This window comes from Trachurus trachurus (assembly GCF_905171665.1).
Source record: "Trachurus trachurus genome assembly, chromosome: 9".
NCBI classification, from domain to species: Eukaryota; Metazoa; Chordata; class Actinopteri; order Carangiformes; family Carangidae; genus Trachurus; species Trachurus trachurus.
In genome coordinates this window covers 30495406-30522798 of record NC_139895.1, presented here as the reverse complement: position 1 = coordinate 30522798, position 27393 = coordinate 30495406, and the positions used below count along the sequence as shown (strand labels likewise).

Sequence of the window (27393 nt, the reverse complement as noted above, 5' to 3'; positions counted from 1 at the left end):
GAGACCAAATTCTTAAGTTAATGTCCTTTAATGGTCACAAATTGAACCACAAAACAATATTCCAGTTCTGCAGCATGATGAAAACAGAATATATTTCCAAAATAAAATGATAAATCTCTTAAGACGATTGAGATGACAAAGCAAGTATATATAAAATATGCCATACAACAAGAAACATTCATTCATCCAACTAATTACACACAAATTAAAATCAGTCTAAAAAGGCATCACGTACCGTCAGTGGGATAGCTTCTTATTCTTCTAATGTGCTGTTACAAATGTAACTTTATTTACACCACAGGCTTAAGCACTCTTCTGTGCTCCCAAAGGCAGTTATGGAGAGTTATGTCACTTGACACTGTTCCTGGAGCCCTGAGAGTAACTTCAGTACCTTGTGCTCTACTTATTCTGAGGATTGAAGAAACACACACACACTAACATTATTCTTAACATAATAAAGCTAAAACAAATGCATCACAGTCTCATAAATACAACAATAAAACAGAAGCCTGTGCTTCAAGATTTTCTGGCAAAGCTGCAAAGCCATGATAACACTGGAGAAAGTTCCTGACAGCAAATACTGTCAAGGTTGCGATTTATTTCGCTATGGAATTCTAATTATTATTGAGCTGATGTCAGAGTGGTTTACGTTTTTATTTTTTATGCATCTTTTATGACGTCCCAACCTACTTTATTCTCACGGTCCAAACATTAATGCCACAGATACACTGTTAAGTTTAAGGTTAATTTCTGATTAGTTCCTTGTCATTCTGATACAGTATTTGCAGTATTACAGTTTTACCAAAATTAAAAATCTACTGTGATGCTTCATGGAGTCCTGGAATATTTCTAACACAAGGAGTAATTATTATTCCTGTGGCGCTGCCTGAGGATTAATTTGCAGATTTGTATGATATATGATAATGTGGATTTATAGTACGTAATCACAGGAAGTGGAAACAAATGTGGAGGATTTTTTTTCTCTTGAGATTAGATTTGAATATTAGATTAGCACAACAGAAAAGTCTGTTTCAACATTAACAGCAATCATTTCAGTGAATCTGCAAAATGAGTACAACATAAAATGATCACCTGCATGAAAACTAATCTCCCAATTGATGTGATCATGACTGTGTTGCTATGTAGGGTTTTTGAAGGATGCAACAGTGGTAATTTTATTCAATAAATAATGCTGCCAATCAAGATTTAATGCACAAATCTGTGCCATGTATCATTAAAATGGATGGTTTGACTAAATACTGATGTATCATACTGGGTTTGGTAAAATGGTGAGTAAAAGAGTTAGTCCAAAAATAAGATTTTGTTAGAAAGAAAAGGGAATAAACACAACCGCATATTCTTCAGGATCAGAAAATACCAAAAATATCCTGTTTTTATGGCACCACTGCTCAAGTCAAGTGCAAATGATCAAAGAAAGGCAACAGGAGCGAACACACAGGGTTTTGGGAGAACAGTGGAAACCATTCAAACATGGCTCCGGCATTCATCTCTATACTCTCAGTGGTACCTGTGCATTCACCTAGTGATGTACAACCATTGCTGTTATATAAAAAGGATAAAGTATTCCCACATAAAAGCTAAAACCAACATAAATAAGAAATATAATAGTCAAGACAGAATCACATGAGGTAACCCAAACTGTTGTAGGATGTGATTAGTAAGAACCCAGTGGACAGGGTCTTTGAGCTCAGAGTGATATGACAGGAGAAGGCAGGTATGGTGAAGGGGATACCGGGACATGTGCTGGGGGTCAAGAAGAGGCGTGTCTCTGCCTTTGGCTTCCTGCTCTGCTCTTCTTGTCATACTTGACAGAGACAATAAGGAAGACCAGCAAGGTTATGCCCTGGATCCCTGCCAGGAGGAAGAAGTAGTAGTGCAGGGAGCAGTCATTGATATTACCTAGAAGAGAAGAGAGAAAACAAGGACACTGTTATAACAGAGTTTGAGACGCCTGATGCGAGACTACAAACAATGACACTGGCATTCAGGTGATGCTTGAAAACTTTGAGCTGCATAACATAATGACAAATATGGAAATTTAGAGAACAAAACAGTCAGTCACGACGTATTCAGAGGGGGACAGCGGGAGGGTTCTTTTATCACACACTTCATGTTAAAAGAATACTAAAGGCAAAGGTAAACGGCCACGAGCTCGCTACTGTGACAGGTTGCTGTGTGTTTTTAGTTTTTTACTAAACATGAAAGGCAGCGCTTGAAGTGCGCATGGCAGGGTAATGTGATTCTGGCAGGAATTAGGATTCAGAAGCGGAGCTGAGGAGGGTGGGGGAGTTCTTACTTCTCATCTCAACACTGTGAACACAAAGTGAAGACAGTTGACCCTGCACTTCGCTGTTGACACAGGGAGACGGTATTGATGATGTGGGACTGAAGTATCAGAAATAACAGAGCAATATGGGCCCTCAGCTGTGATTTGACCTGGGGAGTCTTTCATCGGTAATAAAAGGAATGCTTGTTTCCTCATGGGAATAGGATACATTAAAAAAGGAGGAAGAAAATAAAGATGAGCCTTCTGCTGTGGTTCGCTGGGATTGAAATATGTCTTCTTGTGTACAGGAGGGAGGGCAGGACAAACACACGGCGCTGAGACTGACAGAACTGAGAACAAACTGTACAGTAAGTTTGCAACATTGACGACAATGGAGTTATGCCATTTGTTGACATCCCCAAACAATTGCTTTCCGACTGGGCCCGGAAACTCTAATTGTCTCAACATTGGCTGCACAGTTGATTGAAGTGGTTGTCCTCATTCAGCAACACAGCTCAGGAGAAAAGCTCTAAACAAATCCTGTTTTCGCCTTGCTGGGATTTTACATGAAGGGCAAAGCTGACAACAATACAATTGTCTCCACTGTTCGAGTATGGAGACAATTGGATTGGCATTAGAGCAGCTTTGGTCCTCTTGACCATGTCAGGCGCACCAATTGACTTTGTAGCCAACGGCGTGCGATAAGGCAGTTTGCTAAACATTTAAACATTTTGGGGTGAGCTGGTTGCTGAAGGGCGTCTTACATGGAACAAAGCTGCTGCACATTTAAAGGGACATTGTGTAACTTCTCCTGTTATCTATTCACGAAAATCGATTATTTGGTTCAAAACTCAGCGGAGACACCGGAGCTGTCGGCTCAGGTCGAGGTGGCGTCTGTGAAAAGTCACCGCGGTAACGCAGTGAGGAGGAATGGAGCGTTACACTGATGCTGCATTCACGTGCAGTTGGGCAGACGGCCGTCGGTAACAAACCAGATGTCATTTTAGTCACAGAAGTCCAGAGAAAGCCGGTAAAACGTGGGTCAGGTAAACAATACCACATCGCCATGACAACATATTGTCACATGTATTGTTTTGCCTCGTGCTGACGGACCACTTGTTTACATAGAGGCTTGTTTATGCCGTTATGTGCAGCGGCTGTCGTCCGTCTGCCGTCTGCCCAATTTCAGGTGAATGCAGCATGAAAAATACGATTGAGTTGCTTGTGATATACAACCACAACGGAAGTTGGGAGTAATTCCTACAGAATATACCTTAAAGAACGTGTCTTTGGTTTGCGCAGTCTCCATGTAAATCACAGTTTGGCCAGTGAACAGAGACACCTATAGCTTACATGCTATATTATCGTCAAATGAGTAAATGTGAAGCCCTGGAGCAAGCTGCTGTCTTCTCAGAGAGCTCCCATTAACTTCTCCATGTGGAGCTGTCACACCGAATAAAGAGCAGGAAAAAGAGAAGCAGGCTTGATTTTAATTAGATATCGGGGCAATTCTCAATTCAACTTCTGCCTTTTTCTCATGGCAGGGGTGTGCGTGCAGTGTGAGTGTACAGGAGTATGGTCTAATTACACCTGTCAATTTAAAGTCAGCATCCCCCAGGGTTGAGATGGTGCTTAAGGACTAAAGCAGGACGGGCTAAGATGTTTCATTTATGTTACTTTTCCAGCTATCTTATGGCTTAGTTTAAGTGTACGCAACTGAGGCATATCCATAAATTAGATTGTTTTCAGTTTTTTCAAGGCTTTGTAAAAGATACAGCAACACAAACAGAAAGCATGGACAAGGTCATTTCCCTGTACTTAAGTATTAAGATTCTAACAAAGAATATAGAAAATGTAATGCCACAATGAAACTGCCAATCCTATAGACTTGAATTGAAAATTATAGGAAATGTATTATAACAATGCAACTACAATTATTACTTTGTGTGTTAGCCTTGATGCCATATAAGCTCTGATTGAAAATGATAGAAAATGTACTGCTGCAGCTGCATTTTACTTGGCCCAGTGCAGAGCAGTAGGTCTCGACAAACAAACCATGTTGGTGCAGGCGCACACACTATGAAAAGGACTAGACCAAGTTGGGTATGAACAGGAAGAATTCACACCATCACATTATTGGGTTTAGGGCTGTGAAACAACTATTCCAATCACAGCCGTTCATGATGATACAGGCCAATAAATGGAAAGAAAAGGAAATGTCTTATTGGTGGAGAGCAGCATAATAATGTGAATACAAAGATCACAAATCTGCAGCCAGAGGGAAATGGTGTGAGACTTAATTAGTCCAGTGATAAATAATACAAACAAATACCACAAGTGGTAAAAATATGTACATCTTAAATTGATCATGACACAGCACCATTTGTTTTGTCGTGGATTTAAAGAATAAACAGGAATAAACTGCTATTTCTCTTTCTTTGACTTGGAGCAGAGGTTGTATGTGTGGGATTAATGAGCTCTGGTAATCTGGCGTCTCTCCTGCACAAACAGCCGACTGCTGTGTTAGAACTGACCCACGTGATCCGTGCAGAGGTGTGGTGGTTCCTTTACAGTGGCCTGCTGTCATTTGCATGTGATTCAGTCGAGGACTGAAACTGCAGCACTTGTGCAGGACTGCAGGTGTATGAACATATGTCTCCTGCTGCAGTGATTCCATGAAATTGAGGAGAAACTTCTGATGCAACTGATGTTACCAGTGTAAATGAAGACAGATTTACTGATGGTCCTGCTCAGGATGACTTCCCCCTGGGGCTACATCTTTTAAAGAATGTAATATAAGCTCCAACCTCTCTGGTTCTGCTCCAGGTACTGAAGAATTAAAAAAACATATATCAATTTCCTATTTATTATTGCTACATAAAAGTTCCATTTTGATGATTAAGACATGATGCATCTTTGCTGTTCTCATTGTACAGGTTTGTCTGCACCTCTCTCTCTCTGTCTCTCTGACCTTGTCTATGTTAGAGAGAGTAGCATCACTCTCGCCCAACTTGGAGCACACACACACAAGCACACAGATACCCTGCTGTTAGTGAAAACTGTGGAGAGAACTAATCGTTCAGAAGTGCAGCTAAGTGTTTGTCACATCACGTGTTGTTCATGTTTCATTTCTGAAAAACATTGATTGAAACATCCAGTGAAAGTCACATGCAGGAGGAGAAATGTGCAGTTTTCCACTGACTAACCTGTTGTTATTGCTCCAGGTGTGTTTTTTATGTTAGCAGCCCCACACAGGGTAAACTTAATTATACAAACATGAATTATTGATGAAAAATAATCATTAGCCAGCTGATTGTTCTGAGTGTGCTGGACAGGGCATCATGTGAACAGATTTTATCTCTCTCTCTCACACAAAATAACAAAAACTACTGATACAGGTACAGCATTGAAAAAAAATAGTGCTGTTACTGATACCAATCTCTAGATCCTGCTTTAACGTCATTAAATGTAATGTTTTGACATATACAGGCTCTGCCTTTCACTTTAATTTCCTTTTTTGTATCTGCATTTACAATACCATAATTGTTTAAATTATACAGAGAAGAGAAATAAAGTATTATAACATTTTGGAGAAACTGTATGTTGATGAAAAATTGATTAGAACAGTGTGGCAAAAAAAATAAAAAATAAAAAAACGTGCTCCTTCAGAGAAAACTGAGTGATTTTCTGTGCACATGGATATAAATCTGGCCCTGTGCTGACATATTTTGTGAATGTTATTAAACTATACTGTATAATGTCAACAGCTGCGATTAAAACATGCAGCGCTAAAGGCCAGCTCACTGCATTAGAGGCAGTTGTGCATGTCACAGAGAATCAACTAACACTAAAACCTTGTCGTTGCACATGACTTAATAGGGCGTCTTTTGCTGCTAATCAAAGAGCAGGATTTACTAATTTGGAACAAGTGGCCCCGGTGCTTTGCCTGATCTGTTGTGATCAGTCGAGCAGATCACGCTCTATAATGTCACCATGTGTATCGGGCATGGAGATAACTCTTCTCCCCGGCTCTTTGTGGTGTGTCTGGGGATAATTAGAAATAGAGGGAAATAAAGCAACACCGTGATGATGGGATGCATCACACAGAGGAGCTCCGTCGTCAGCGCTCCATGCATCGGGCCGTCTCTATAGTTTGGAAACCTTTGATCTGGGAACAGAGAGCTGGCTGACGACTGTGGAGTTCTGCCAGAGCGTTAATGAAATGAATGGCAAATGGGAAACCGGACAAACACTTTGACCCCTGTCGCCGTTTTAATTTATTTTGTTGTCATCTTAATCCGGTCAAAGGTTTAAATTGTGGAAAACAGAGCAAAAACCAAAGCAGCGACTGAATAATTCATGAGGTGCACAACAATGAGCTTGACAGCAAAGCAAGGGAGGAAAAGGGAAGTGCATTTGTGGCGAGGGTTCTTGTATTCTCAATCGATAATTCACTTTAACAGATAGTAAACCAAGGGTCTGCTGCTGCAGTCTTAATTAACACAGCAGTATTGCAGTGGACACAGCATACAAATGGTACGCGTCTGTACGACAACAGCAATATCCAGAGCTTTTAGAAAAAATATGATCTGAAAGTGGAATATAGACCATGTGGAAAAAAGTGCAGGATTTACAGCAACATATTCAACGCTCTGTGAGTTTGCTCTTGGGCAGGTGCTGAATGTCAAAATGAGGCATGAGACAAATTCTGATTTTAGGGCATCTTTACCGCTTTGAAGAAAAAAAAAAAACAGCTCCTGCTCTGGTGAGATTATACTGACAGATGACTGGATCTCAACCTTTGTTCTAGATTCTAAAACTTCTCTCTTTAACTAGCGCCTAAACAAAGAAAAAGGAGCCTGGCAAAAAAAAAAAAAAGGCACCATACAATTTTTGAAACAGTCCTGAAAATTGTGCAAGGTTTCAGTTTTGTGAGGGCTCTTGCTCCAATTTCATTATACATTAAGTAAGGCTCTACCTCCTCCTCTCAGCCTCTGCCCCCCCAGGGCCCACTTGGCTGCTAAGCACTTTGAAAAATTATGGAAGGCTAATTACAGGAGCAAAAGACTAAACAAGGACTTGCTGTAAAAAACATTAATGAAGCCCATAAATATTTGACAGTTATTTTAAAGGCAAATTCATAGCGAGGGATGGAATAGTGGAAGGCAGAGATTTCCACACGTGTTCTCGGAGGTTCCTGTTTTACAGCTGATGACAAGATTGTGTTATTTACGTTAAATGCCTCAGTGGAAGGGGTGAGCGGTGATATAAACTCAAGGGTCAATTTACCTGCAAGTGGGTTTGAGTTCACTAAGTGAGCTCAGATGAAACAGGTCAATATCAATATAATGTTTGAAAATGGGTCAATTGATCCAGAGGCCTCAGTGCAATGACCCAAAATTGTAATGCTTCACTGATTTCAGTGCCATCCTCTGAAATCAGGGCGAATCAATGCATGTTTGTTTCAGCTATGAATGTGGTTTTCTGCAGCTTTCCTCTGCCTCAAGAGAAACTTGACACTGGAGTTTAGTTAATTGTCAAACTTGCTGTCAGGTGTCTCTGACGTGTGTAATACGAGCAGATCCCTTCCCGAAAGAAAAAGAGTTTGTGTTAAAGTTGCCAGATCTGACATTAAAGGTTTCCATTAAAATACTGACATTTCACTGAGAGTGATCCAACACTTCATAAGCAGGATGTGCGAATGTCAGCTCGCTCTGAATGTCTGAACACGTCCCAGACATCTGATATGAGATCAGTCAGGACTTAAACACTGCTCCCAGAAAAGGCCATTTCCTGTCACATGACCGCAGCCGCTCACAAAAAAAAACTCCCACACTCCTACAAAAGGTGGAACAAGCTGAATGCAACAAAAGAGAGTTTCTGGAAACAGAAACCTCGTCCTGTGAAAAAGATAATGCTTGTGAAGAAAGTGGAGGTTGATCTTTGACTGACTTGGCTCATGTGGTTAAAACGGCTCAGCTCTATCTCTGACAGGAAAGGATGAGGTGGTGTTAGGCCAGCCCTATAAAAATACCAAATAAAAGAGCATGATGAATGACTCCTCCACCATGTGTAACCGGAGGGGGGGGAGGACGTGCTGTGGGATTTGAGAGATCAATAATTTCAACACATAAGCTCAATGTTTTAAGTTTAAAAACAGATGTGAGTCAAATACTGTATATCCATTTTCTCCATGGTGGTGCAGACCACTGCCAAGAGATTTCAGCCGCATATATGCTCATTCACCCCCACGACGGCAAAATCATTCACATATGGACACTTGAAAACCCTCCTGTTGTCCTCCTGGGTCAAGGAAGAAAGGAAGGAAGGAAGGACGAAGGGAAAGAAGGAAGGAAGGAAGGAAGGACAAAGGGAAAGATGGGAGGAAAGAAGGAAGGAAAGATAGAAGGAGGGAGGGAACAGATTGGGTCAACTGGGTCAAAAAGGAAGGAAGAAGTAAGGACGAAGGGAAGGAAGGGGAGGGGAAAAGGATTGTGGAAAGAAGGAAGGGAAAGATAGAGGGAGGGAACAGATTCGTTCAAGGAAGGAAGAAGGGAAGGAAAGAAAGATGGAGGGATAGGGAACAGATCAGGTCAATTGGATCAAAAGAGGGAGGAAGAAGAAGTAAGGACGAAGGGAAGGAAGGAAGGAAGGAAGGAAGGAAGGAAGGAAGGAAGGAAGGAAGGAAGGAAGGAAGGAAGGAAGGAAGGAAGGAAGGAAGGGAACAGATTGGGTCAGTTTGACCCAGAAGGACAGCAGGAGGGTTAAAATCTCTGAAGAAGTGACCTGTTGCTTTGCTTTTGTTTCTTGGTATATGATTAACTGAGAGAGTGACAAATGAATGTTTGTGATGGTGTTGCTGACAAAAATCAGACCCTACACCTCTTCCCAGAACTCATGTCACATACTCAGAGCTCAACACGTGAGAATAGTTGGCTGAAATCCATCTCTGCAGGCGAAGAACTCATTCACCACTTTCTGATGACAGAAGGCAGACTCAACGTCTCTTCACGTGACACCGACTGACATTACTTTATGCAGAGCAGTGGGAAAGTCGGCGCTACGGCAGAACACTGGAGAGAACAGCATCCACCAGACTTAGACTAGCGGTGCCATCTCCATGTAACGCTCCGGGGACAGCTTTACTTAAGAGGAGTAGGGCTATGTAATCAGACCCCCAGCCTGTGATTAATGCTGCTCATCTGTCTTCAGGCATGCAAAGCTCGCTACAACTCGGCACAGCTCACCCAGGATGCTGTTTACCGCACACCGTTTTTGCCCCGCAGCCATGGAAATAAGTTGAATCTATTCCACCTAGAGAGGCGCCAGATGTGGAAGACGCTTACATCCAACAAACTGTGAAAAACAGCCACAATAACAAACCGCGTGGTTCCTGACTGCACTTAACGCCTAAGCTTTGTGCCATGTGTCTTTTATCAGTGGCCAGGAGGATGTTTTGTTCCATTTCTGCAGCTCACCTTTTAAATTACTTCTTTTGGAAAGCAAACAGAAGTCTTACAGGCAATCCGGCTCCAGCTTAACTGCCCCTCGAGTAAAGCGAGGCGGTGCAAAAGGATGAATTTTATGAAGCGTGCCAAACATCTTCCCGTGCTAACATCATCAAAAGCACCTCCCAACCTGTCGGCACACTGTATTAATGAGCTATTAGGTGTTTGTGGGTAAACAATTTACAGTGTTGGCTTATTTACCGCACGCTCAGGGAAAAGTGCATCGAGGTTGGGAGCTTCCTTTAGCTAGGGAGCCCATCCATCTGCTGCCACCACCACACTATTCATTCTACCACTTGGACAGATTTACACAAACCTTTTGTCGTTAGTCTGACATGTCTATTTATTATGGGAAACACTCTGAAAACAAGAGCGCTGCGCATAGTGTTGCCCCCCACCCTCCCCTTTCTCTGCGTCTAATTTACAAACTCTTTAAGTGGATTTTAAATCAGCACAAGCTATGAATGTTCTTTAGGTGTGTCCCCGGAAAATAAATTCCTGCTTTCTGAATCGATACCAACAATTCTATTACCAGTCCATACATACAGTCAATGTGCAGAGTCAATAGTGCCTCTATATGTCCTATATGTGCACTGGGCAACTAACGGCAAGCTTGACAACTGTAATGCTCAATTCAGGTGGAGTACGAGCGGAAGAAAACTGTATGAGTGATGATCAATCAGCTGTGTGCTGAGGACAATCTGAAGAGAACAGCAGCAGCACTCTTTACTGTATATTCCAAGCTGGATAAAGTCAGCCCAATAAGGACTCCCATGAGTCTACATGCATGTGATGGCTGGGTCAATAACACACACACGCACATATACACGCATACACACACAGCAAGTGGGGCAATTGTTTGTTTCTGAGCAGTATCATAAAGCATACTGTATAAAGCCCAATGCTCACCTGCACAGTTCAATTCCTACACAATCAAAGCTGCATTACGGGTATATTATAAAACATATTATGAGCTATGAAAGTGAGAAATTGATATGGCATATGCGGAAGATATGGAGACACATTTAGCATGAACTGATATATAAGCAATAAAGGTGTGAGGCTAGTTTGTGCAGATTGAGGTGATCCATGTCTGTGGGTTCATCACTATGAGTGACCTCTCCATCCTTTGTTTAACTTAAAGGAACATTGTGTATGAATTCCTCCCATCTAGCGTTGCGGTTGTATATCGCAAGCAACTCAATCGTATTTTTCATGCTGCATTCACGTGAAATTGGGCAGACGGCAGACGGACGACAGCCAGGGCATAAACAAGTCTCTATGTAAACAAGTGGTCCGTCAGCACGAGGCAAAACAATACACGTGACAATATGTTGTCATGGCGATGTTGTATTGTTTACCTGACCCACGTTTTACCGGCTTTCTCTGGACTTCTGTGACTAAAATGACATCTGGTTTGTTAGCGACGGCCGTCTGCCCGACTGCAGGTGAATGCAGCATCAGTGTAACGCTCCATTCCTCCTCACTGCGTTACCGCGGTGACTTTTCACAGACGCCACCTCGACCTGAGCCGACTGCTCCGGTGTCTCCGCTGAGTTTCCGTGGTTTCCTACCGTCACGCTGCCACTGAACGTAAAAACATGGCGACACCACATGGCAGCCAGCACCGAGCTTACCCGCTCCATGGAGATATGAATGATATGAACGGCTAATTCAGAGCTGAAAGGAACACTTCAGTTTGTTGATGGGGGGGATTACTGATTAATGAAAAACAGACTTTTGAATGAAATAATCGATTTTCATGACTAGATAACAGGAGAAGTTACACAATGTCCCTTTAAGTTGGTCAGGTTTTCCAGCTGTTGGCTGAGGCGTGCATGACAACACATAAAATGACTTAATCTCTTACCAAAGTCTCTGTGCGATGACATCCAGCCAATCGCCTTGAGGGAGACTATAGCCAACAGCCCGTAGCCCACAAAGGAGCCGATCCCAGAGAAAAAGAAGAAGAGACCCATGATGGCGCTCTGCATGGACTTGGGGGCTGCAGAATAGGCAAACTCCAGACCTGCAACAAAATAAAGGGTAAATGAGTAGATATTTGTTGAAATGCTGTGAGATATGTGGTATATACAAACAGTTTACATGCTGTGACCTGCAGCAAATAAAAGCAAAGATTTCACATTTTACAGTCAGTGACAGTGTAACATAGCCTGCATTGTTAGACTATATAGTTACAACCCTTGTCAGGGCACTTCCTGTCAAGTTCATGTGTGATAGTGGAACAAATGAGGCATGCATGTAACATGACGGGTTTTCTCAGCGCCTGTAGTATGTTGTATGTGAGACCAAGGCCAGGTCTGTGGTGCTCAGTGGTAGCAGACTCAAAAAAACAGAAGTATTTTATTTATGTAAAAGTGTCGAAGGTGTGATACTCTTCGTCGCTCTGTATTTACTGCGTCATGAGAGAAAGCACTGTGAGGGACCTGAGAGAGAGGGCAATGTGGAGTGAAAATTAACATCAAATCTGTGTCTTTTTCGCCTAGAGATCTGTCTGCCTGTGAGCTGACATTGATAATTTCATGGCACCTCAAACATGTGATTTTTCAAATGAGGCCCTATAGCTACATCTGTCAGGAGAGATTAGGGAGCCATGGTTAAATACGGTTGCCTTTTAAGACCTTCCTTGGAGAGGGACATAGCACAAATTAATGTGACGAATAGTTTCCATACAGATACCTGCACCAGTTGTGCAAAAAAAAAAAAAAAGAACTTACATAAGAAAAGAAATGAGATAAAATAAGGTTATTGCTCAGTGGAAAACATGAATGACCTTTTCAGAAGTTCAAAACGATACATTTATTTATATCCTGAGCTAACCTTTTGATAGCAACAAACACAGGTCAATAGCTATGCATATCACAGGGGATTGCAAAGGTTGATGAGGGATCTGAGATATACTGTAGCTCTGCACATGGCAAGAGAACAGTGCAGAGCAATATTGTAACGTTATGCTAAATTCAGCTCTTTGTGACAATAATAATTTCAGATACGATTATGGTGGCATCCCACGACATTCACCACGCACCGAGTGAACGGTTTGACCTTTCTCGACCAAAAGGCAGAATTATTCAAGGTAAGAAAAGCCAGCCATGGAATTTAACACGTATATAGATTTTTTTTTCCTCCCACGGGCATCGTTAGAGGGGTTGATTTTTCTTTCTTGGAAAATAGCATTAGCCTTTAACATTTTCCAAAGTGAAATACATAATTAAAAATACTGTAGGGAATCATTTTGCTAAAGTTTTTTTTTTTGCATATTCTTATTGCCTGAAAGCAGACAGACTTGGGTGGTGTATGTGCAAAGAATTATCCATCGTCCTACAAGACTGAGGATTGCAGCGAGGAAGTTTGAAGGCACCTGAGGTTTTAAAGAGATTTATTCAAACAGAAAAAGACTAAGGGGAAATATTCCTCTTTACCAGACATATGTCACAATTCTGTCAGCCAATTTTCCTTGAAGTAAGCTCAGTGGGATGGTATGCAGGGAGAGGAGAGAGTAAGTTTATTTTAAGGATCCCTATAGCTTTGTTATGTCTGGATTTGAATTTCATAGGGACCCTGATAGTTCAGCGCAAATTCCAGTGTTTTATAGGAGCTTAATGGAATTCTGTTCAAGGGCTTTATAATATTCTTATCATACAAATCTTAGTATCCATGGATTCTAAACTAAAAGATGACAAATGTTCATTCCCACAAAAAAAAAAACATCAGCGACTACATCAGCTGTATAATCTGTCCAGAAGAAAAAGTATTAATGCTTCAACCTTCACTCTACAGACATACAGTGAGGTCTATAAGAAGGAGTGAACAACAACATGATCAGTTGCAACAGGAGAATGAAAGGAGAAATTCAATCAAACTCCAATCACTAAGGTAATTGAGGCCTGAAGCCGCCATCATGACTGCAGAGAAAAAAGGAGTTCAGACTGACCAAGAGACTCAAACAGATAAAGCACATTGAGGCAGTGTTCACACCGCTTCACTTTCTTTACATTTTGTAATGTAGTAGCATTGTTGAAATAAAAATAAATCAATCTACGTTCAATATCCCATAATGCCTAGGGTGTATAAATATCTCAAAGATGATTAAGAGGAATGGACGGCATCTGTGCTAAATTTCAAGTGTCATAGCAACATTTGGTAGAACAGTTTTAGTGATTAGCATAAGGCTGCAACGTGACAAAATATGAAAAATTAGATGGATCTGAACTCTCTCTGAAACACTGTAGATATAACACAATGTATATATATGCTGCAGGATAAGAAATTGCTCACAGCTGCCACAATGCAAAGCTCTGCATCCCACACAGTACAGTTATCATAGACAAACTCCTCTCTTTTAATAAAGGAGAACATTGTTGCTGTTGCTTCATGCTTGTCTCAGATTTCACAGCCAGGATTTGATATAACATTAGAGCAATTTCTGGCATTTCATCTTTAGGTCAGGGCTCACAAGAAATGAGAGCTGGTTTTGCTGCAGTTTCGACTGCTTCCCTGAAAGTATCAAAAAGAAGTTTGCAGCTGTCAGTTTCAGCTTGAACTATTCTGACCTCTTTTGATTCAGTGATTTTCTTTCTAATCATTTTCTTGAGAAGAAAGAGGAATCTATTTCTCTGAGGAAAGCAAATTCTGCTAAATTTCCATTGAAGGATTATGGATGGTCTCATATTGATGAGCAGATGTCTTGAACAATATCAGTAAACCCTGATTTTAAATCAGACCACGGCCAACAAAGTTTCCTAATGTGAAACTTGCTCCAAGTGTAATTCTCAAAAAAATATCATGATCGTGATTTATTCTAAGAAATTCCTTTATCAGCTAACAGAAGACAGAGGATTAAATGTATTCACAAAGCATCTCAGCCATTAAGACACCTTCTTAGGTGACAAAGTGATGAATAGGTTGGTTATCACCAAGATGATGACTTTCATAAAAGGTTAATTTACCAAAGTTACCCTCATTTCTAGTGGTGTCAGGTTGGGCAGATAGTTTTGGGTTGTTGTGCCAAGGTTTTGAGACATCTGCCTCTGGAACCTTGGCTGCCACCCACAGACGCTGGCGGACATTAATCAGTTTTGTTTGTGCTCTGTGGTGAAAGATCGGTCAACCTGCACAGTTCTGTTATACTCTTGTTATACCGTGGAAGCAATATGTGTGGTTGTATTAGGCAATAGGCAGTTGTGGGCAACGTTGCAAATCAATGAGCTTGACCACTTTATGGAAATATTGCAGATTAGAGTTTGGCTTCAATGTGATGAAGTGCTTTGATTTGTCAGGTGCTTAATTCACTGAATTAGGCAGAAGCCGATACTCACAACTGGCTATTTCACCAGGTGATTGATTTTATGAACATCAAACCGCAGCAAGAGAGGTGAGCAAGGTCAAGTTGAAGTTTTATCAAATTCATAATGAAGGCTTCAAAAGGGTGACTGTCTGTGATTTTTCTTTTTGTATAAATCCACCATACGATTATGGCCATGTCAATCGTAATGTACGGTGGGCTTTGCATTGAGCTAAGCATTATGCCTTTGTACTTGCAGTCATTAGACTCAGTCTCCTCCAATAATGATGTCTCGAAAAGTAAGAGTTGGTATGCACTGCGTTCCATTCTTATGAGGATGGTTAATACTCTGACTCTGTATCTTTGGTCTACATGCAAATGTAACTGTCAGCACTTTCAATGGGCCGGACTAATAATTAATCGTACCTCCATTTTCTGCGTATTCAAGTGTAATATGTCCCTATGAACAGTTTGACAGCCAAGGATGCATGCTAATTGGATAATTAAGAGGTGATCTTCCAATATAACTGGTGTGTCAGGGTGATTTGTTTATTATCTTTTATGATCTCTTTCGAGTGAGAATGTGCATAGAGGAGGGAAGGGGCATACACAGTGATAAGACTCATCACTATGGTGGCACATTTAAATTCAAAGTGGCAACTGTCCAGAATAATCCAGTGAACAAGTGAACATGGACTTGAGCAGATATCTGTGTATTTATCCATCATTAGCCACTCTCTGTCTGGACAACAATCAGGGTGAGAGTGCGGATGTGAGGCGGCTAGCCACCAGCGGAAACAGCTTTGTCACCATTTCAGTTGAAAAATAAGTGACTTTATCTGCCTCTTATTTACAAGATGTCCCATTACTGAACAACATCTTGCAGCGGTGTGAGAAAATCAGAATAATCAATTGTCCATTGACATCTGAGGCTATTTAGTCAGGACAACAACACACAAACACATTCATTTGGTGCAGTCTGGCAATGAATCAAACACTGTTCAAAAAACGGCTTTAAACATTTCTCTTCACTGATTTTTTTTTCATTCTCAGGAGATTTTTTGCCCACTCAAAATCCACTAAGAGGGTGTGAAGGTGAATCTGACCAAAAGACAACAAAGTCTCACCCCTGGAGGATACCATTTTTTCTGAATTATCAGTTTGCCTGAATGCAGTGCTTAAGAGAGCTTCTGTTAGCTGTAAATTCCACATTAGACGTCAAAAAACTGTACCTGCAATGCTGGCGAAGATTTCACTGATCCCTATCAGCACATACTGAGGCACTTGCCACCATATGGGTAAATCTGCTGCGTAGTAGATAACGTTGCCAAGCACCTGGTCAATGGTACCATTTGATTTGACGATCTCCAGGCGTTTGGTCTCCAAAATACCTGAGGGAACAGACATGGAAGACAATGCATATAGAAACAGTTAGCTAGAAGTAGAGAAGTCAAGAATGGACAAAAAAGTTAGAAAAAAAACACACACGTACTTTATATGGGTTATAATGTTGCAACAGAAAAACATGAAAAAAAGAGGAAAAAATGCCAACAGGACACTGACTGAATCTCTTGCATATTTCAGGATGAGGAAACACTTAAAGTATTTATCACTCTGAAGTCCATGAAACAGCCAACATGCCGCCAGAGTTAGAGGATTCAGTGACAGTCTATTAGGGATTGAACCGGTTTCTAGGCTACCCTACCACTTCATTAAGATCACATCTGCATGCCTCCATATTATGGCAGTCAGCGATGGAACAGTGTGGACGGTTCAATAATAAGAGCGAAGCGCTTGTCATCAACCGCTACCGCCTGCTAAAAGCTTTATTTGATAGCTATTATCATGTAACCAGTGGCTATTTCCAGATAACTCCCAGAGACAGCCTCCTATCATAACTACACTTAATGCTGTATTTGAGTGGAGTTGTAGCCTTGTAATCCGGCTATCCTATAATACCAGCCGTCCATCTCTGGCAGTGTAGCCACTGGGCTGCCCAGAGCGAGTCTCATACTATAAACGCATTATTTCCCTTACTAAACATCCCACATCATACAACTCGGTATGATCCCTGGCCTCTCTGGACCAGCTTTTATTTGAAAAGAAAAAAAAAACAGAAAAAAACAGTAAGAGATGCTTTCGGACACCTAAAATCCATTGAGCTTTAACCAAAGCAGATTAGACCACAAAGTTAAGAGAATGTGATAAAACACGATAAAAAAAAACATCTCTTCAAAAGCAGTGTCAGTGCAGCTTTTCAGAGCCGAGCCCAGCATGTGGCTGAAGTCTGGGACACAAATGAAAAGGGGATCAGAATCAGTCCACTGTCGCCTTGACAGTGTATCTTCAGCTGTCTGTTTGCACTGCATGGGAGGTCCAGCTGTCCTCGTGCCATCCATGTCAACTGGATGGCAATGTGTGCAATGAAATCCTGTGAAATATCTCTGCAACAATGTTGACAAATTCCTGCACATTTCTTGCACACAGTGATCAAAGTGATTCCAGCTCTGAAAAGCAAAGGGCGAGAGCCATGTCCAGGACGGAGAGTGGCAGGCTGACAACACAATGTGATGGACTGGCTATTCTCTGAGCAAATGATGCCACGTTTGGTCATTCACAACTACCCGGTTTCAGTTAGTGGACAGACACGGAAAAGCACCAAGGGCACGTGGAGAGCCAGCTGAGGGAAACACAGTTCAGAATGTATCCAGAGTGAGAGGAAGCTCCGAGGAGTCGCTGTGCGTAAGTCAGTACAAGTAAATGCTGGGGATAAACAGCAAACAGGCTCAGCATATTATTCTAGATGCAGACACTATTTCATCAACACTGGATCTCAATAACTCACAAAGTACCATACTGTACAGATGGGACCCAGCTGTCTGATCTGACTACTTAAAATCCAGGTCAGAACTATGTTGCATACTCGTATATTCACCTACTGTTCTGTGACCAATGCACACACCACTGCACCACCATCGTAAACCCTTTCTCTCCACTCCCAGGGCTCTAAATTGCTTCCTACAATATTCAGAATTTATTTAGCCTGAATTCAAATGCAAGGATTGCATTTTCTTTCAAGAAGCCAAATGGAAAAGTAAATACCTGAATAGCTTTTTGAACATCAGAAATGAACATGTTAGAGTACCTTTCCGTCTGGAACTGCTCATGTCCTCTGAAAAGAAAATATTACTTTCAGCCGAAAAGTAGGCACATCAGATTTGGTTAATAGCCCTATTACCAAATCTGGCTGATTGAAAGGGATGTCGTTGATGGGCTAAATCAGGCTTTAGTAACTCAAGGCAGACCATCTGAAAACTCTCCCTCAACAAACTTTCTGATCTCTTCTTCACTATGTCTGTGGAAAGTATGACACAAGGATGTGAATTTAGTCTAATACCCCTCTCTATCTCGGCCTTATTCATAAACACATGCAAGAACCTTACACAACCTCACACACTATTTCCTTTCATTTCTAGATCAGACCAGGACTCTTAAAGGTCCAGTGTGTAATAATTGGCAAGGTTTATTGGCACAATCTGAATAAACTATAAGTGTATAAATGCTATAAAATGAATTGGTTTGGTTTTCGTAGCCTTATAATTCTTTATATATACATATAGCAAGGGTTTTGCTTTATAGAGTGTCGCCATCTTGCGCCGCCATGTTTGTACGGCAGCCCGAATGGAAAATCCAGCCAGTCAGAGAGCGTGTTTCGCGTTCAAACATAAACCAACGAAGAAGATGGCGGAATGAACGAAGGAGTAGGAAACAGCAGACATATGGTAAAATGGTTTAGATCTTCACCTCATCGCTCCATGCTCCTGAAATACTCCCAGTCGAGGTTTTTGTCCACCGTCACTTTACCGACAGAAGGGGTGAGTGCAAGCGAGCGCTGGAATCTAGAATCTGAACGCTGGATGTCACGGATTTCCCCCCATTTTACACACTGGACCTTTAATTAGTGGTTATATATAAAATGTATAATTATTTAAATATGCTCAAATAGTTATAACAAATTTTACAAATTAATTAGACTGCGCAATTGTAGAATTTGATTCAGTGCATGTTTAACAATCAATTGGCACCTGACTGAAGCCGACCCACCAGCCAATATCTAAAAGGTCACTAATGACAGAACTTCATATTCTATGTGGTAGTTGTGTTGTGCATCTGACGGAGCAGAAAGGGCAGTGGCTGTGGAAAATATAATGTACACTGATTCCAAGGAGTGTTACTGATTTGCTTTCTTCTTGCCTTCAGGCTCGTCTCTCTCAAAACATTTTAGCCTGGATGTATCAATGCCGCAGCACTCGCTGACAGGCCTAGCTGAGATTTTATTTCCAAAATAATCCACAGGCTGGAGGTAAATAGGGCTGAACAGCAGTGCTGCATGCAGGTGCAGTCATTCAGGACCAAAAAGGGAGATGCCACAGCTCCCCCTGTGCTCCACAGGGTTAGGAGAGAACAAAAAAGAAAAAGAAAAAAACACACACACACAACTGTGGGACAGGGTTCCCTCTTTGCCAGGTGGAAAGTGATTTTTTGATTCAACAATAATTAATGAAACTGTGACAGACAGACCATCCGCAGAAAACAACACAGTAAAGGCAACTATTAGTTAGATGAAAGGATTTGTCAAATACTTGTAAATCATAGTCAAGGCAGATCAATAATGGCTCAGCAGTAATATTCCTCACAGAGCACACCACGTTTGCACCGTTGTTGGTGGAAGACTGAGCCATTTGTTACATCTGTCTTTTGAATAATACAAGGACATGATATAGATGTGAAACCACGGCGTCGTTGCTCATTGCCTTGAAACTACTGATTACATGTGGCATTCAGCACAGTAAACAAGCCAAAGCTTCGTTGTTTCCTTGGTGTTTTTCTGCCCTACTTCTGTGACAGCGGACCCAGGACATGTCTGTTAGTGCACTCACCCGCCGCCACAGCCGACCACATCACAAAGAACATCCCCACTGCAATCCTCTTTAGAGAGGAGGGCAGCAGGCCGCGACGCTTCAGGATGGGGTCCACTACTTTGTCCTTAAGGGGAATCAGCATAAGGATGAGCACTGCGTCAAACATGGTGAGCCAGGCGGCCGGGAAGCGGAACGTCATCTGTGGGATCCAGAGGAGAAAGATGAGGTAAAACTGTGTAAAAAGGCAACAAAGCATGAAAACTACTGAGAATGTCAATGCATTCCAACACAGTTCAGCGAGTGTTAGTGTGCATACGTGCGCCCGTGAGTATGTGTACTTTGAGCTTGATATTGCTTTGGCACCCCCAGGTGGTCAAAACCAAACATAAAGATATGGAAAATACTCCATCAATTCACAATCAAGAACACACAGTCAACTAAATGTATGAGTGGTGAATAATTAGCAGTTATTATTAAAATAATTATCATAAGTGTCAGTGGTAGTTGAAGTAATATGAGTTATATTAGTAGTGGTATTAGAAGTAATTGCAGTAGTAATACAATTAATTTCAAGTGGCCTAGACACAAACTGCCGATTCAAAAATTAGTTTTTCAGCTCAGATCTAAATCCATTACCATAAAGTGTACTCTAGAAGAGGAATATCTACGCTGTGAAAACACAGTGAGTATACAAAGTGTCTACAAGACTGCAAACTGCTGGAGATGTTTTTTGCAATTCAAATTCCTAGTGTCATCTGAGCTACTGATGTGTCTCTGGTTTAACACTTCTGATAGCATCATTTATTCTCAAATTGAATTTCCATTTCTTGGAGTAACTGCTGGCAATCTATACACAGCCCCTTAGAGACAGTTTTCCTCCCTTGTTTGCCCATTATGATATTAAAAATGATAGAAGGTGCTCAGTGAGATTCTTTTTTTCTCTGCCAAGGGAAGCCTAGCATGAATTACAGTGGTTGTCCCAGCAAGCCTCGGTCTGTGGTAGGCATGGTGTTCAGCATTTCTTACTTCCCAAGATGGACTACAAACATTATATATTTATGTACGAGTAATGTATGCAAACATAGTCTATATAATAGGTCCCGAGAGATGATACACAAGTCTCATTGAGGGAGCAATGAAAGAAAATAAGAACGGCTTATTTTTGCTCCACCAAATTATGTTTGTTTGTTGTGGGCAATTCTCAAACCTTTGCTTATTGAGGTATTATGGGCTCAGGCATCAAATACATTTAATTTAAATGATGTAAGGGGATAAAAGTCTGAAAAATATATGTATGGTTAGTTTTTTTTTAAAACTTGTTGTGAGTGAGAATCACATGATTCTATAAAGATTAAAGATTGTTTTCATTTTTTTTAAAAGATTGCTGTTTTTAAAAAATGACCCTGAAGAAGACCTCCTGGTCGAAACGTCGGTCATGTCTGCAACATTGTATTAAAAAGTCCGAATTGTTTTGACATTGGGGCTACGAGTGTGCAACTCCACTTCCTTTTACTAATTTAAATAATTTAATAGCAATTTTTAGTCCAATCTCTCTTCAAAATGTAATTCAATCAAATACTAACACTACTGTAAAACAACATGTCACTACTGTAGAGTATACATATGTCAGGACATATACAATCATAAATAATTACAGCACCTGCCTTCCATTCCTAGTTCATATTATTAATGTGGACTCTTGCTTTTTGAAGAGACAGTATTTTTTCATCTCAGGCCTTGAAAAGTGACAGGTGAGGTGAGGGAGCGAATCACGGAGGCATCTAATCTCACTTCCCTTTTGATGTTGAGAAATGTCGAGACTGGTAGCAGAAACGCTTAGTTCCGTTTTTGATACGCCATGAAAAAGCATGTGAGAAAAAAACACACACACAGCTAGTATACTGTAGTTCTTAAATACAGTCAGACATAGTGAGATGCAAGAGAGCAAGATTGTGTTATTGTTAGATTATGGTGTCATGATGGTCAATGAATATTATTGTGAAATATTAATATATGCCAATTATGCGAGACAAGGTCAGACTGTGTGCTTTAGAGGCAAGTGTTTCACTTCACATTTCCATGGAAGCCGTGGACTTCACCATCACCTCCAATTTGTCTGTTCAAAAAGCAGAACAGCTGTGCTGTACATACTACACCTCCTAGTTTATTCCAATTTTATCTCTTTTAAACCTTTGGTTTTTGAGGAGTTGTGTATCATGTGGAGGAAGTGAGGGGGTTCCAGTCAGAATATAACATCCAATCTGTCAGAGCGAGACACAGGTAAGCCAGCAACACATGTCAGGAAGAGTCAGGGGGAGGCGCTGCTGTGGAACGATACAATCACAACCAGGTTGCTAATCTGCAAGGTTTTAGTCTGTGAAGTAAAGTTCTGACTTAATCCCCAAGGCATTACCGACCTTTGCTGCAGCCTCCAGCTGTTGCCTACCATTGTGTCAGTGACCTACTAACTCCTTTAGTTCCAGCAGTGAAAAATCTAGTTCAAACCTACTTATGTGCAGGCAGGTTAAATGCAATAGAGGCATGCTGTAGTTAATATTTAAAAATAACAAACTGCAACGTTGAACCACAAATGTCACCACATCAATGCCATTTTTTTTTAATTAAACAAGAAACAGGTACTTGAACTGAGTGGGTCTCCACTTTAGATTACCTGGTGGGAGTCGGCGGTGTTGTTGCCAGCATCAGGAATCCTCAGATGGAGGCCCTGCAGGACGTACGTTGTCTGCATCTGCAGCACAATAAGGAGATTAGAGTCTCAGCATGAAGTAATTCTCCACTTTCTGATCACGAGGATGTCTGGTGCAAAACCATTCTCCTCCAATATTGAAAGGGAAAATAATCTTCCCTCATATTAACACATGTGCATATCTGGATCTCATATTACTGTATTAAATTCCTTCACATTTTTCATCTCATATGAAAGATGGCTCATAAATTTTGATTTATTTTTAATGGGTTGATCCTACCTGGAAGTACACAGTCCAATATGGGATGAGGGCAAAGAATACAGGAAGGATTTTCATCAGGGCTTTCACTTCCTCTACTTTGTCCTCTGGGAATTTTCCTCCATAGGTCACTTTGGCACTGTCGAGCAGGGTTGGTTTGTTGCTTCATGGAAAAAAAGAAAGAAAAATCACCTTTGAAATGCTATTTAAAAGTACAGTGTGACTGACAGCATAAAACCAACACATAAAAAACTATAGTACACTAGAATTATTTTAAAAGTGGGAGATGTAATCAGCCTTCTTTATGAACATCTCCCTCCTAAATAACAGCACTTCTAGAGACGGGAAAGAAACTTCATTCTAAAGCCTATAATCCTCATCTCAGGAGAGAATGCCTTAATAACAAATTCTTGAAAGGCTACGGGAATGGCTAACTTAAAATATTCAATGTCAAGTTTTTGAACCGATTGTGCTACTTTGGTTCAAAGTCAAACAGCACTTCAGAATAACTTCTCACCACAGGGAATGAAGATAAATGCCTGGACCAGCGCATAGAAAAGAATTATACTGGGGGATCAAAAGAGGCTTTAACATAACACCTGGCTACGTTATTCTACTGGATCATAGTCACCATGCCACTGAACTCTACCGTGAACTGAAGTAGCAGCTACACTGTAGGAGAGAGCCTTCTCATTGAGACTGATGAGTGCTTTGCTACACTGCAGTTATTGTGAGTGCTGCTTGTCATTCAGTGAGTTTTTTTCCACTTTCATTGCCTGACAAGATTTTATATTCTACAATTTACACAATCTCTCTCCTGACAGTGTATAAAAAGCCTTAAATTGACTGACACGCAGCGATGATGTGCTGCTCTCACCGAAGCAAGTTGGGTTCTTTGGGTTTTTTGGACCAGCAGGCGAAGCTCAGGATCCTGGCCATATCTGTGAAGGCGCTGCCATCAGCCGGCTTGGTGATGAAGACAGTCCGGCCCAGGAGAAAGACCAGGAAAGAGACCCCGAGGCACACTGCTGGGATGATGTAGCCCACCTCAAAGCTGTAATTCTGCTGGATGTAGGCTACACCTCCCAGAGACAGGATCGCTCCGAGGTTAATGCACCAGTAGAACCAGTTGAAAAATCTACGCGTGGCCTCCGGTCCCCTGTCTTTGACCTGAGATTACACACAGAACATGAAAACACACATACAAGGAGATCATTTAAAATAAAACTATTTAGCAATTGCAGAAAACAGAACTTGAACCCTGAACGTTTCCATAATTGTGTCATAATGGTTTGATTGTCACCAAACAGCCTTAGTCAGCTCAGCTGTGGCATAAAAGAAGTCTGAAGTCAATCAGCACTTTGATAGGGAAGTTGCGCAATGAGGAAAATAATTTAAAAAATATTTTGCATTCCAACAACAGCTGTACTGTTCACCAAAACTACTAGGACTAGGACAGCACAAAACAGAAAAGACAAACTGCAAACACAAAGAGGAACTATGGTCGCAAAACTGAAACTGACAGGGATGTGAAAGAGAGTAAGATGGTTCAAATAACTCTGTATCTGACTGTAACATAATTAATAGCCACGTGAAATTGGCAAAAGTATAAGGTTATGGGAGAAATGGGATTTGTTTTGTGTTTTTGTCTTCAGGGAGTGATAAACTATAAACAAAATAAACAGCAACTTTTTGTTTCTTCTTTATCTGTTCCCTGTGGCTCTGAGTGTTCTTGAAGAATCTGCTATGACAGCTTACACCATTAGCTTACCCAAAATGCAATAAATTCAGTTAGGCTATACGTCTATGCGTGCACATAATGTTACTGTCATAATGCTACTGGGCCATTCCACATGCAGTCGTCCCTGTGGAGAAAAGATTTTATCAGGGTGTGATGAAGTGGATTTGACTTTTATATATGAGCACAAAGGACGCAGCAGTACAGCTACAATTAACTATTGGGGAGATAATGTCACGGCATTCACAAGCTGATGCCGAGCATAAATCTTTCTGGGCTTCCCCACTGGAGTTGTGCAGTGTCAGTTACAAAATCACTTGATTGTTCTGTTTTACCAACAACTGCACTATAGAAAGCTGTAGAGATTAATATACGTAATGGTTGCTGTTGCTTTTGTCGCTCCTGTATTTTGACACAATTCGGGCATTGTGTTCCCTCCAGGCTCAAGTCACGTCAGGACAACATTTCCAGCACTGACCCTCCATCAAGCACAGCATGTGATAGGTAAATATTACACAGCTAATAGACATGAAATCTCACAAAAAAAGAGAAATTTCATGGCTCAACTTTAAGATCTGTCCAGCACCAGCTTCCTACAAAGGATGCATCTAAGCTGTTTTTGTGAATTAAAAAAAAAAACACTCTCACAACTTTAATCACAGTCAGTTTCACACCGCAAATGTGTAATCTTAATTTTCCTGAAAATGAGCAATTTTAAAGCATTTACAGCTGCTTGCTTTGGACTTTAAGCTGCAGGAGCATTAATGGGAAAATTCTGTCTTTTGTGTGATGAATTTAATAATTTGACCAATTTAGCGCCAAGAAAAAAAATAACTGAGTGTTTCATAATTATATCTACTGTACCCTACCAGACCCTGAAACGCCTCTGTTATAGTGTTACCCTTTTGTTGTAGTCCAATGTATGGATTGTGCTCGATGTTAAACATGCTGTGTGTTTGAACATGATCCACTGAAACGTTCAGAAACGTGAAAATCTTGTATTGACCGAAGTGGGATCAAGTACTGAGCGTATTCACCCAGCAAGTCCCCTTTGAAAGGCTTTACCCACTCCTGATTCGATTACTGTGAGAAACAATAACACCATTGATGAACTTTTCTGCTTATTAAACTTCCTCCTCTAGCTCCTCTGGATACTCTGACCAAACTACCACATGTGTTGTGTTTCACTTACCGTTTACATAATTGTTCTGTTTGTTTGTGTGAAAAACAGAGGAGCTATTATGGCATTGTGGTAAAAAAAATAAATAAAAAAGTGATGATGGAGAGTATGCATGTCTAAATGCAATGTCATGGTGCAGCAGAAATCCCATCACATGTCTGACCATGATGTTACACTGCATACCAAATCTTACACAGGCCTATGTGAGAAAAAGACCTCAGAGGCATGATAAAATATGTGTTCTTTAAATATCATTTTTTAACAAACATTTAGAGATCTGTAAGTAATATTGTTACTCTACCTGATCTGCCCCAAATGGAGTGATGTTGGACTTCACAGAACCCACACCTAAAGCAATTAGAAAAAGTCCTGTGTAGACCACTGGGCCACAATATGGGGCACGGATGGGGCATGTAACGTTGCTTGGAGGGGTACTGTTGTTGCTCAGACACTCAGCAGGTTGCACAGGAAATGCCATCTCTTCCCCACATAGGTCTATCCTGGTGTTTTCATTAGCAATGAAAGGGAAAAACAGCAAGCCAGCAAAATATAGGATCAAACTCGAAACAATAGTCCAGAATTTCCCAAGGTACGCATCTGCCAACCAGCCTCCAAAAGGTGAAATAAGGTAGGTAACTCCCATGAACACCAGAGGTGCTTGGCTCGCCTGAGTGCCCTCCCAATAAAAAGGACTGCCATTGAGAAAAAGCACCAAATTGGATGTGATGCCATAGAAGGCGATCCTTTCCAATGACTCTGCCAGCAGGATGGCTGCACATGCCAGACGTCTTCCCTGGAAAATTGATGGTGGTGGGGGTCTGTTACCGGAGTCCAAAAGAGGGGTGCTCTCACCGGACTCCCTGTTGTTAGCCATTATCGACCAAACTTAGTGGCTCAGATTCCTCTCTGATTAGAAAGAGTTCAAACCTACGAAGAAAACAAAGAGCAAGTTGAGTGGGCTAAACAAACACTGTCATCTTTATGTACACAGATAAACCTCATTTAGCTTTTACTTACTCACAAAACCTCAGTAGTGTAAGGAGAGTCACTGTCCTTATGTGATACAAACACCCTCAGTCATGTTAACCTAGCTTTAGCACAGCGACAGCTTGGTTAAGAGTTTGAGTTTTACATTACCTTTAATTATTGACACACGCCCCGGTGGTCCTCGTTATCTCCATTAACCTAGATAATATGTTTCGTTCAAGTGTTTACTCTGTCTCGTCTTAAATCACTAACTTACTTTATCAAAGGAGAACTGGAAGTCAACAAAAAAAAACAGTCACAGTACTATCGCGTGACACACGGCTCAGTCGACACTGTCACACTTGCGTTTCCCTGGAGACGATCTATAAATGAAAAGCACCCGACTTGCGCCGTCAGCGAGGCGATGAACGAGCCTATCCATGTGATTTGGAGGTTTGTTTGGTTCACGCAGACAGTACCACTGAGAGAAGGAAGTGGTTGAGCGGGTTTCATTTTGTTTG

The 27393-nt window shown here is 41.1% G+C and overlaps 1 protein-coding gene across 1 annotated transcript; it reads right to left on the bottom strand.

The window, feature by feature from the left end:
• Positions 1 to 15: 15 nt before the first annotated feature.
• slc15a4 (solute carrier family 15 member 4) lies at positions 16 to 27207 on the bottom strand. Its single transcript, XM_083978469.1, has 9 exons — positions 27044 to 27207; positions 26208 to 26833; positions 23866 to 24158; positions 23010 to 23151; positions 22694 to 22771; positions 20041 to 20221; positions 16333 to 16491; positions 11666 to 11824; positions 16 to 1920 (listed from the first exon to the last, which is right to left on the bottom strand). The coding sequence occupies exons 2-9, from the start codon at positions 26778 to 26780 to the stop codon at positions 1772 to 1774; spliced, it is 1734 nt and encodes a 577-aa protein (XP_083834595.1). The 5' UTR covers positions 26781 to 26833; positions 27044 to 27207; the 3' UTR covers positions 16 to 1771.
• Between the last annotated feature and the right edge of the window lie 186 nt (positions 27208 to 27393).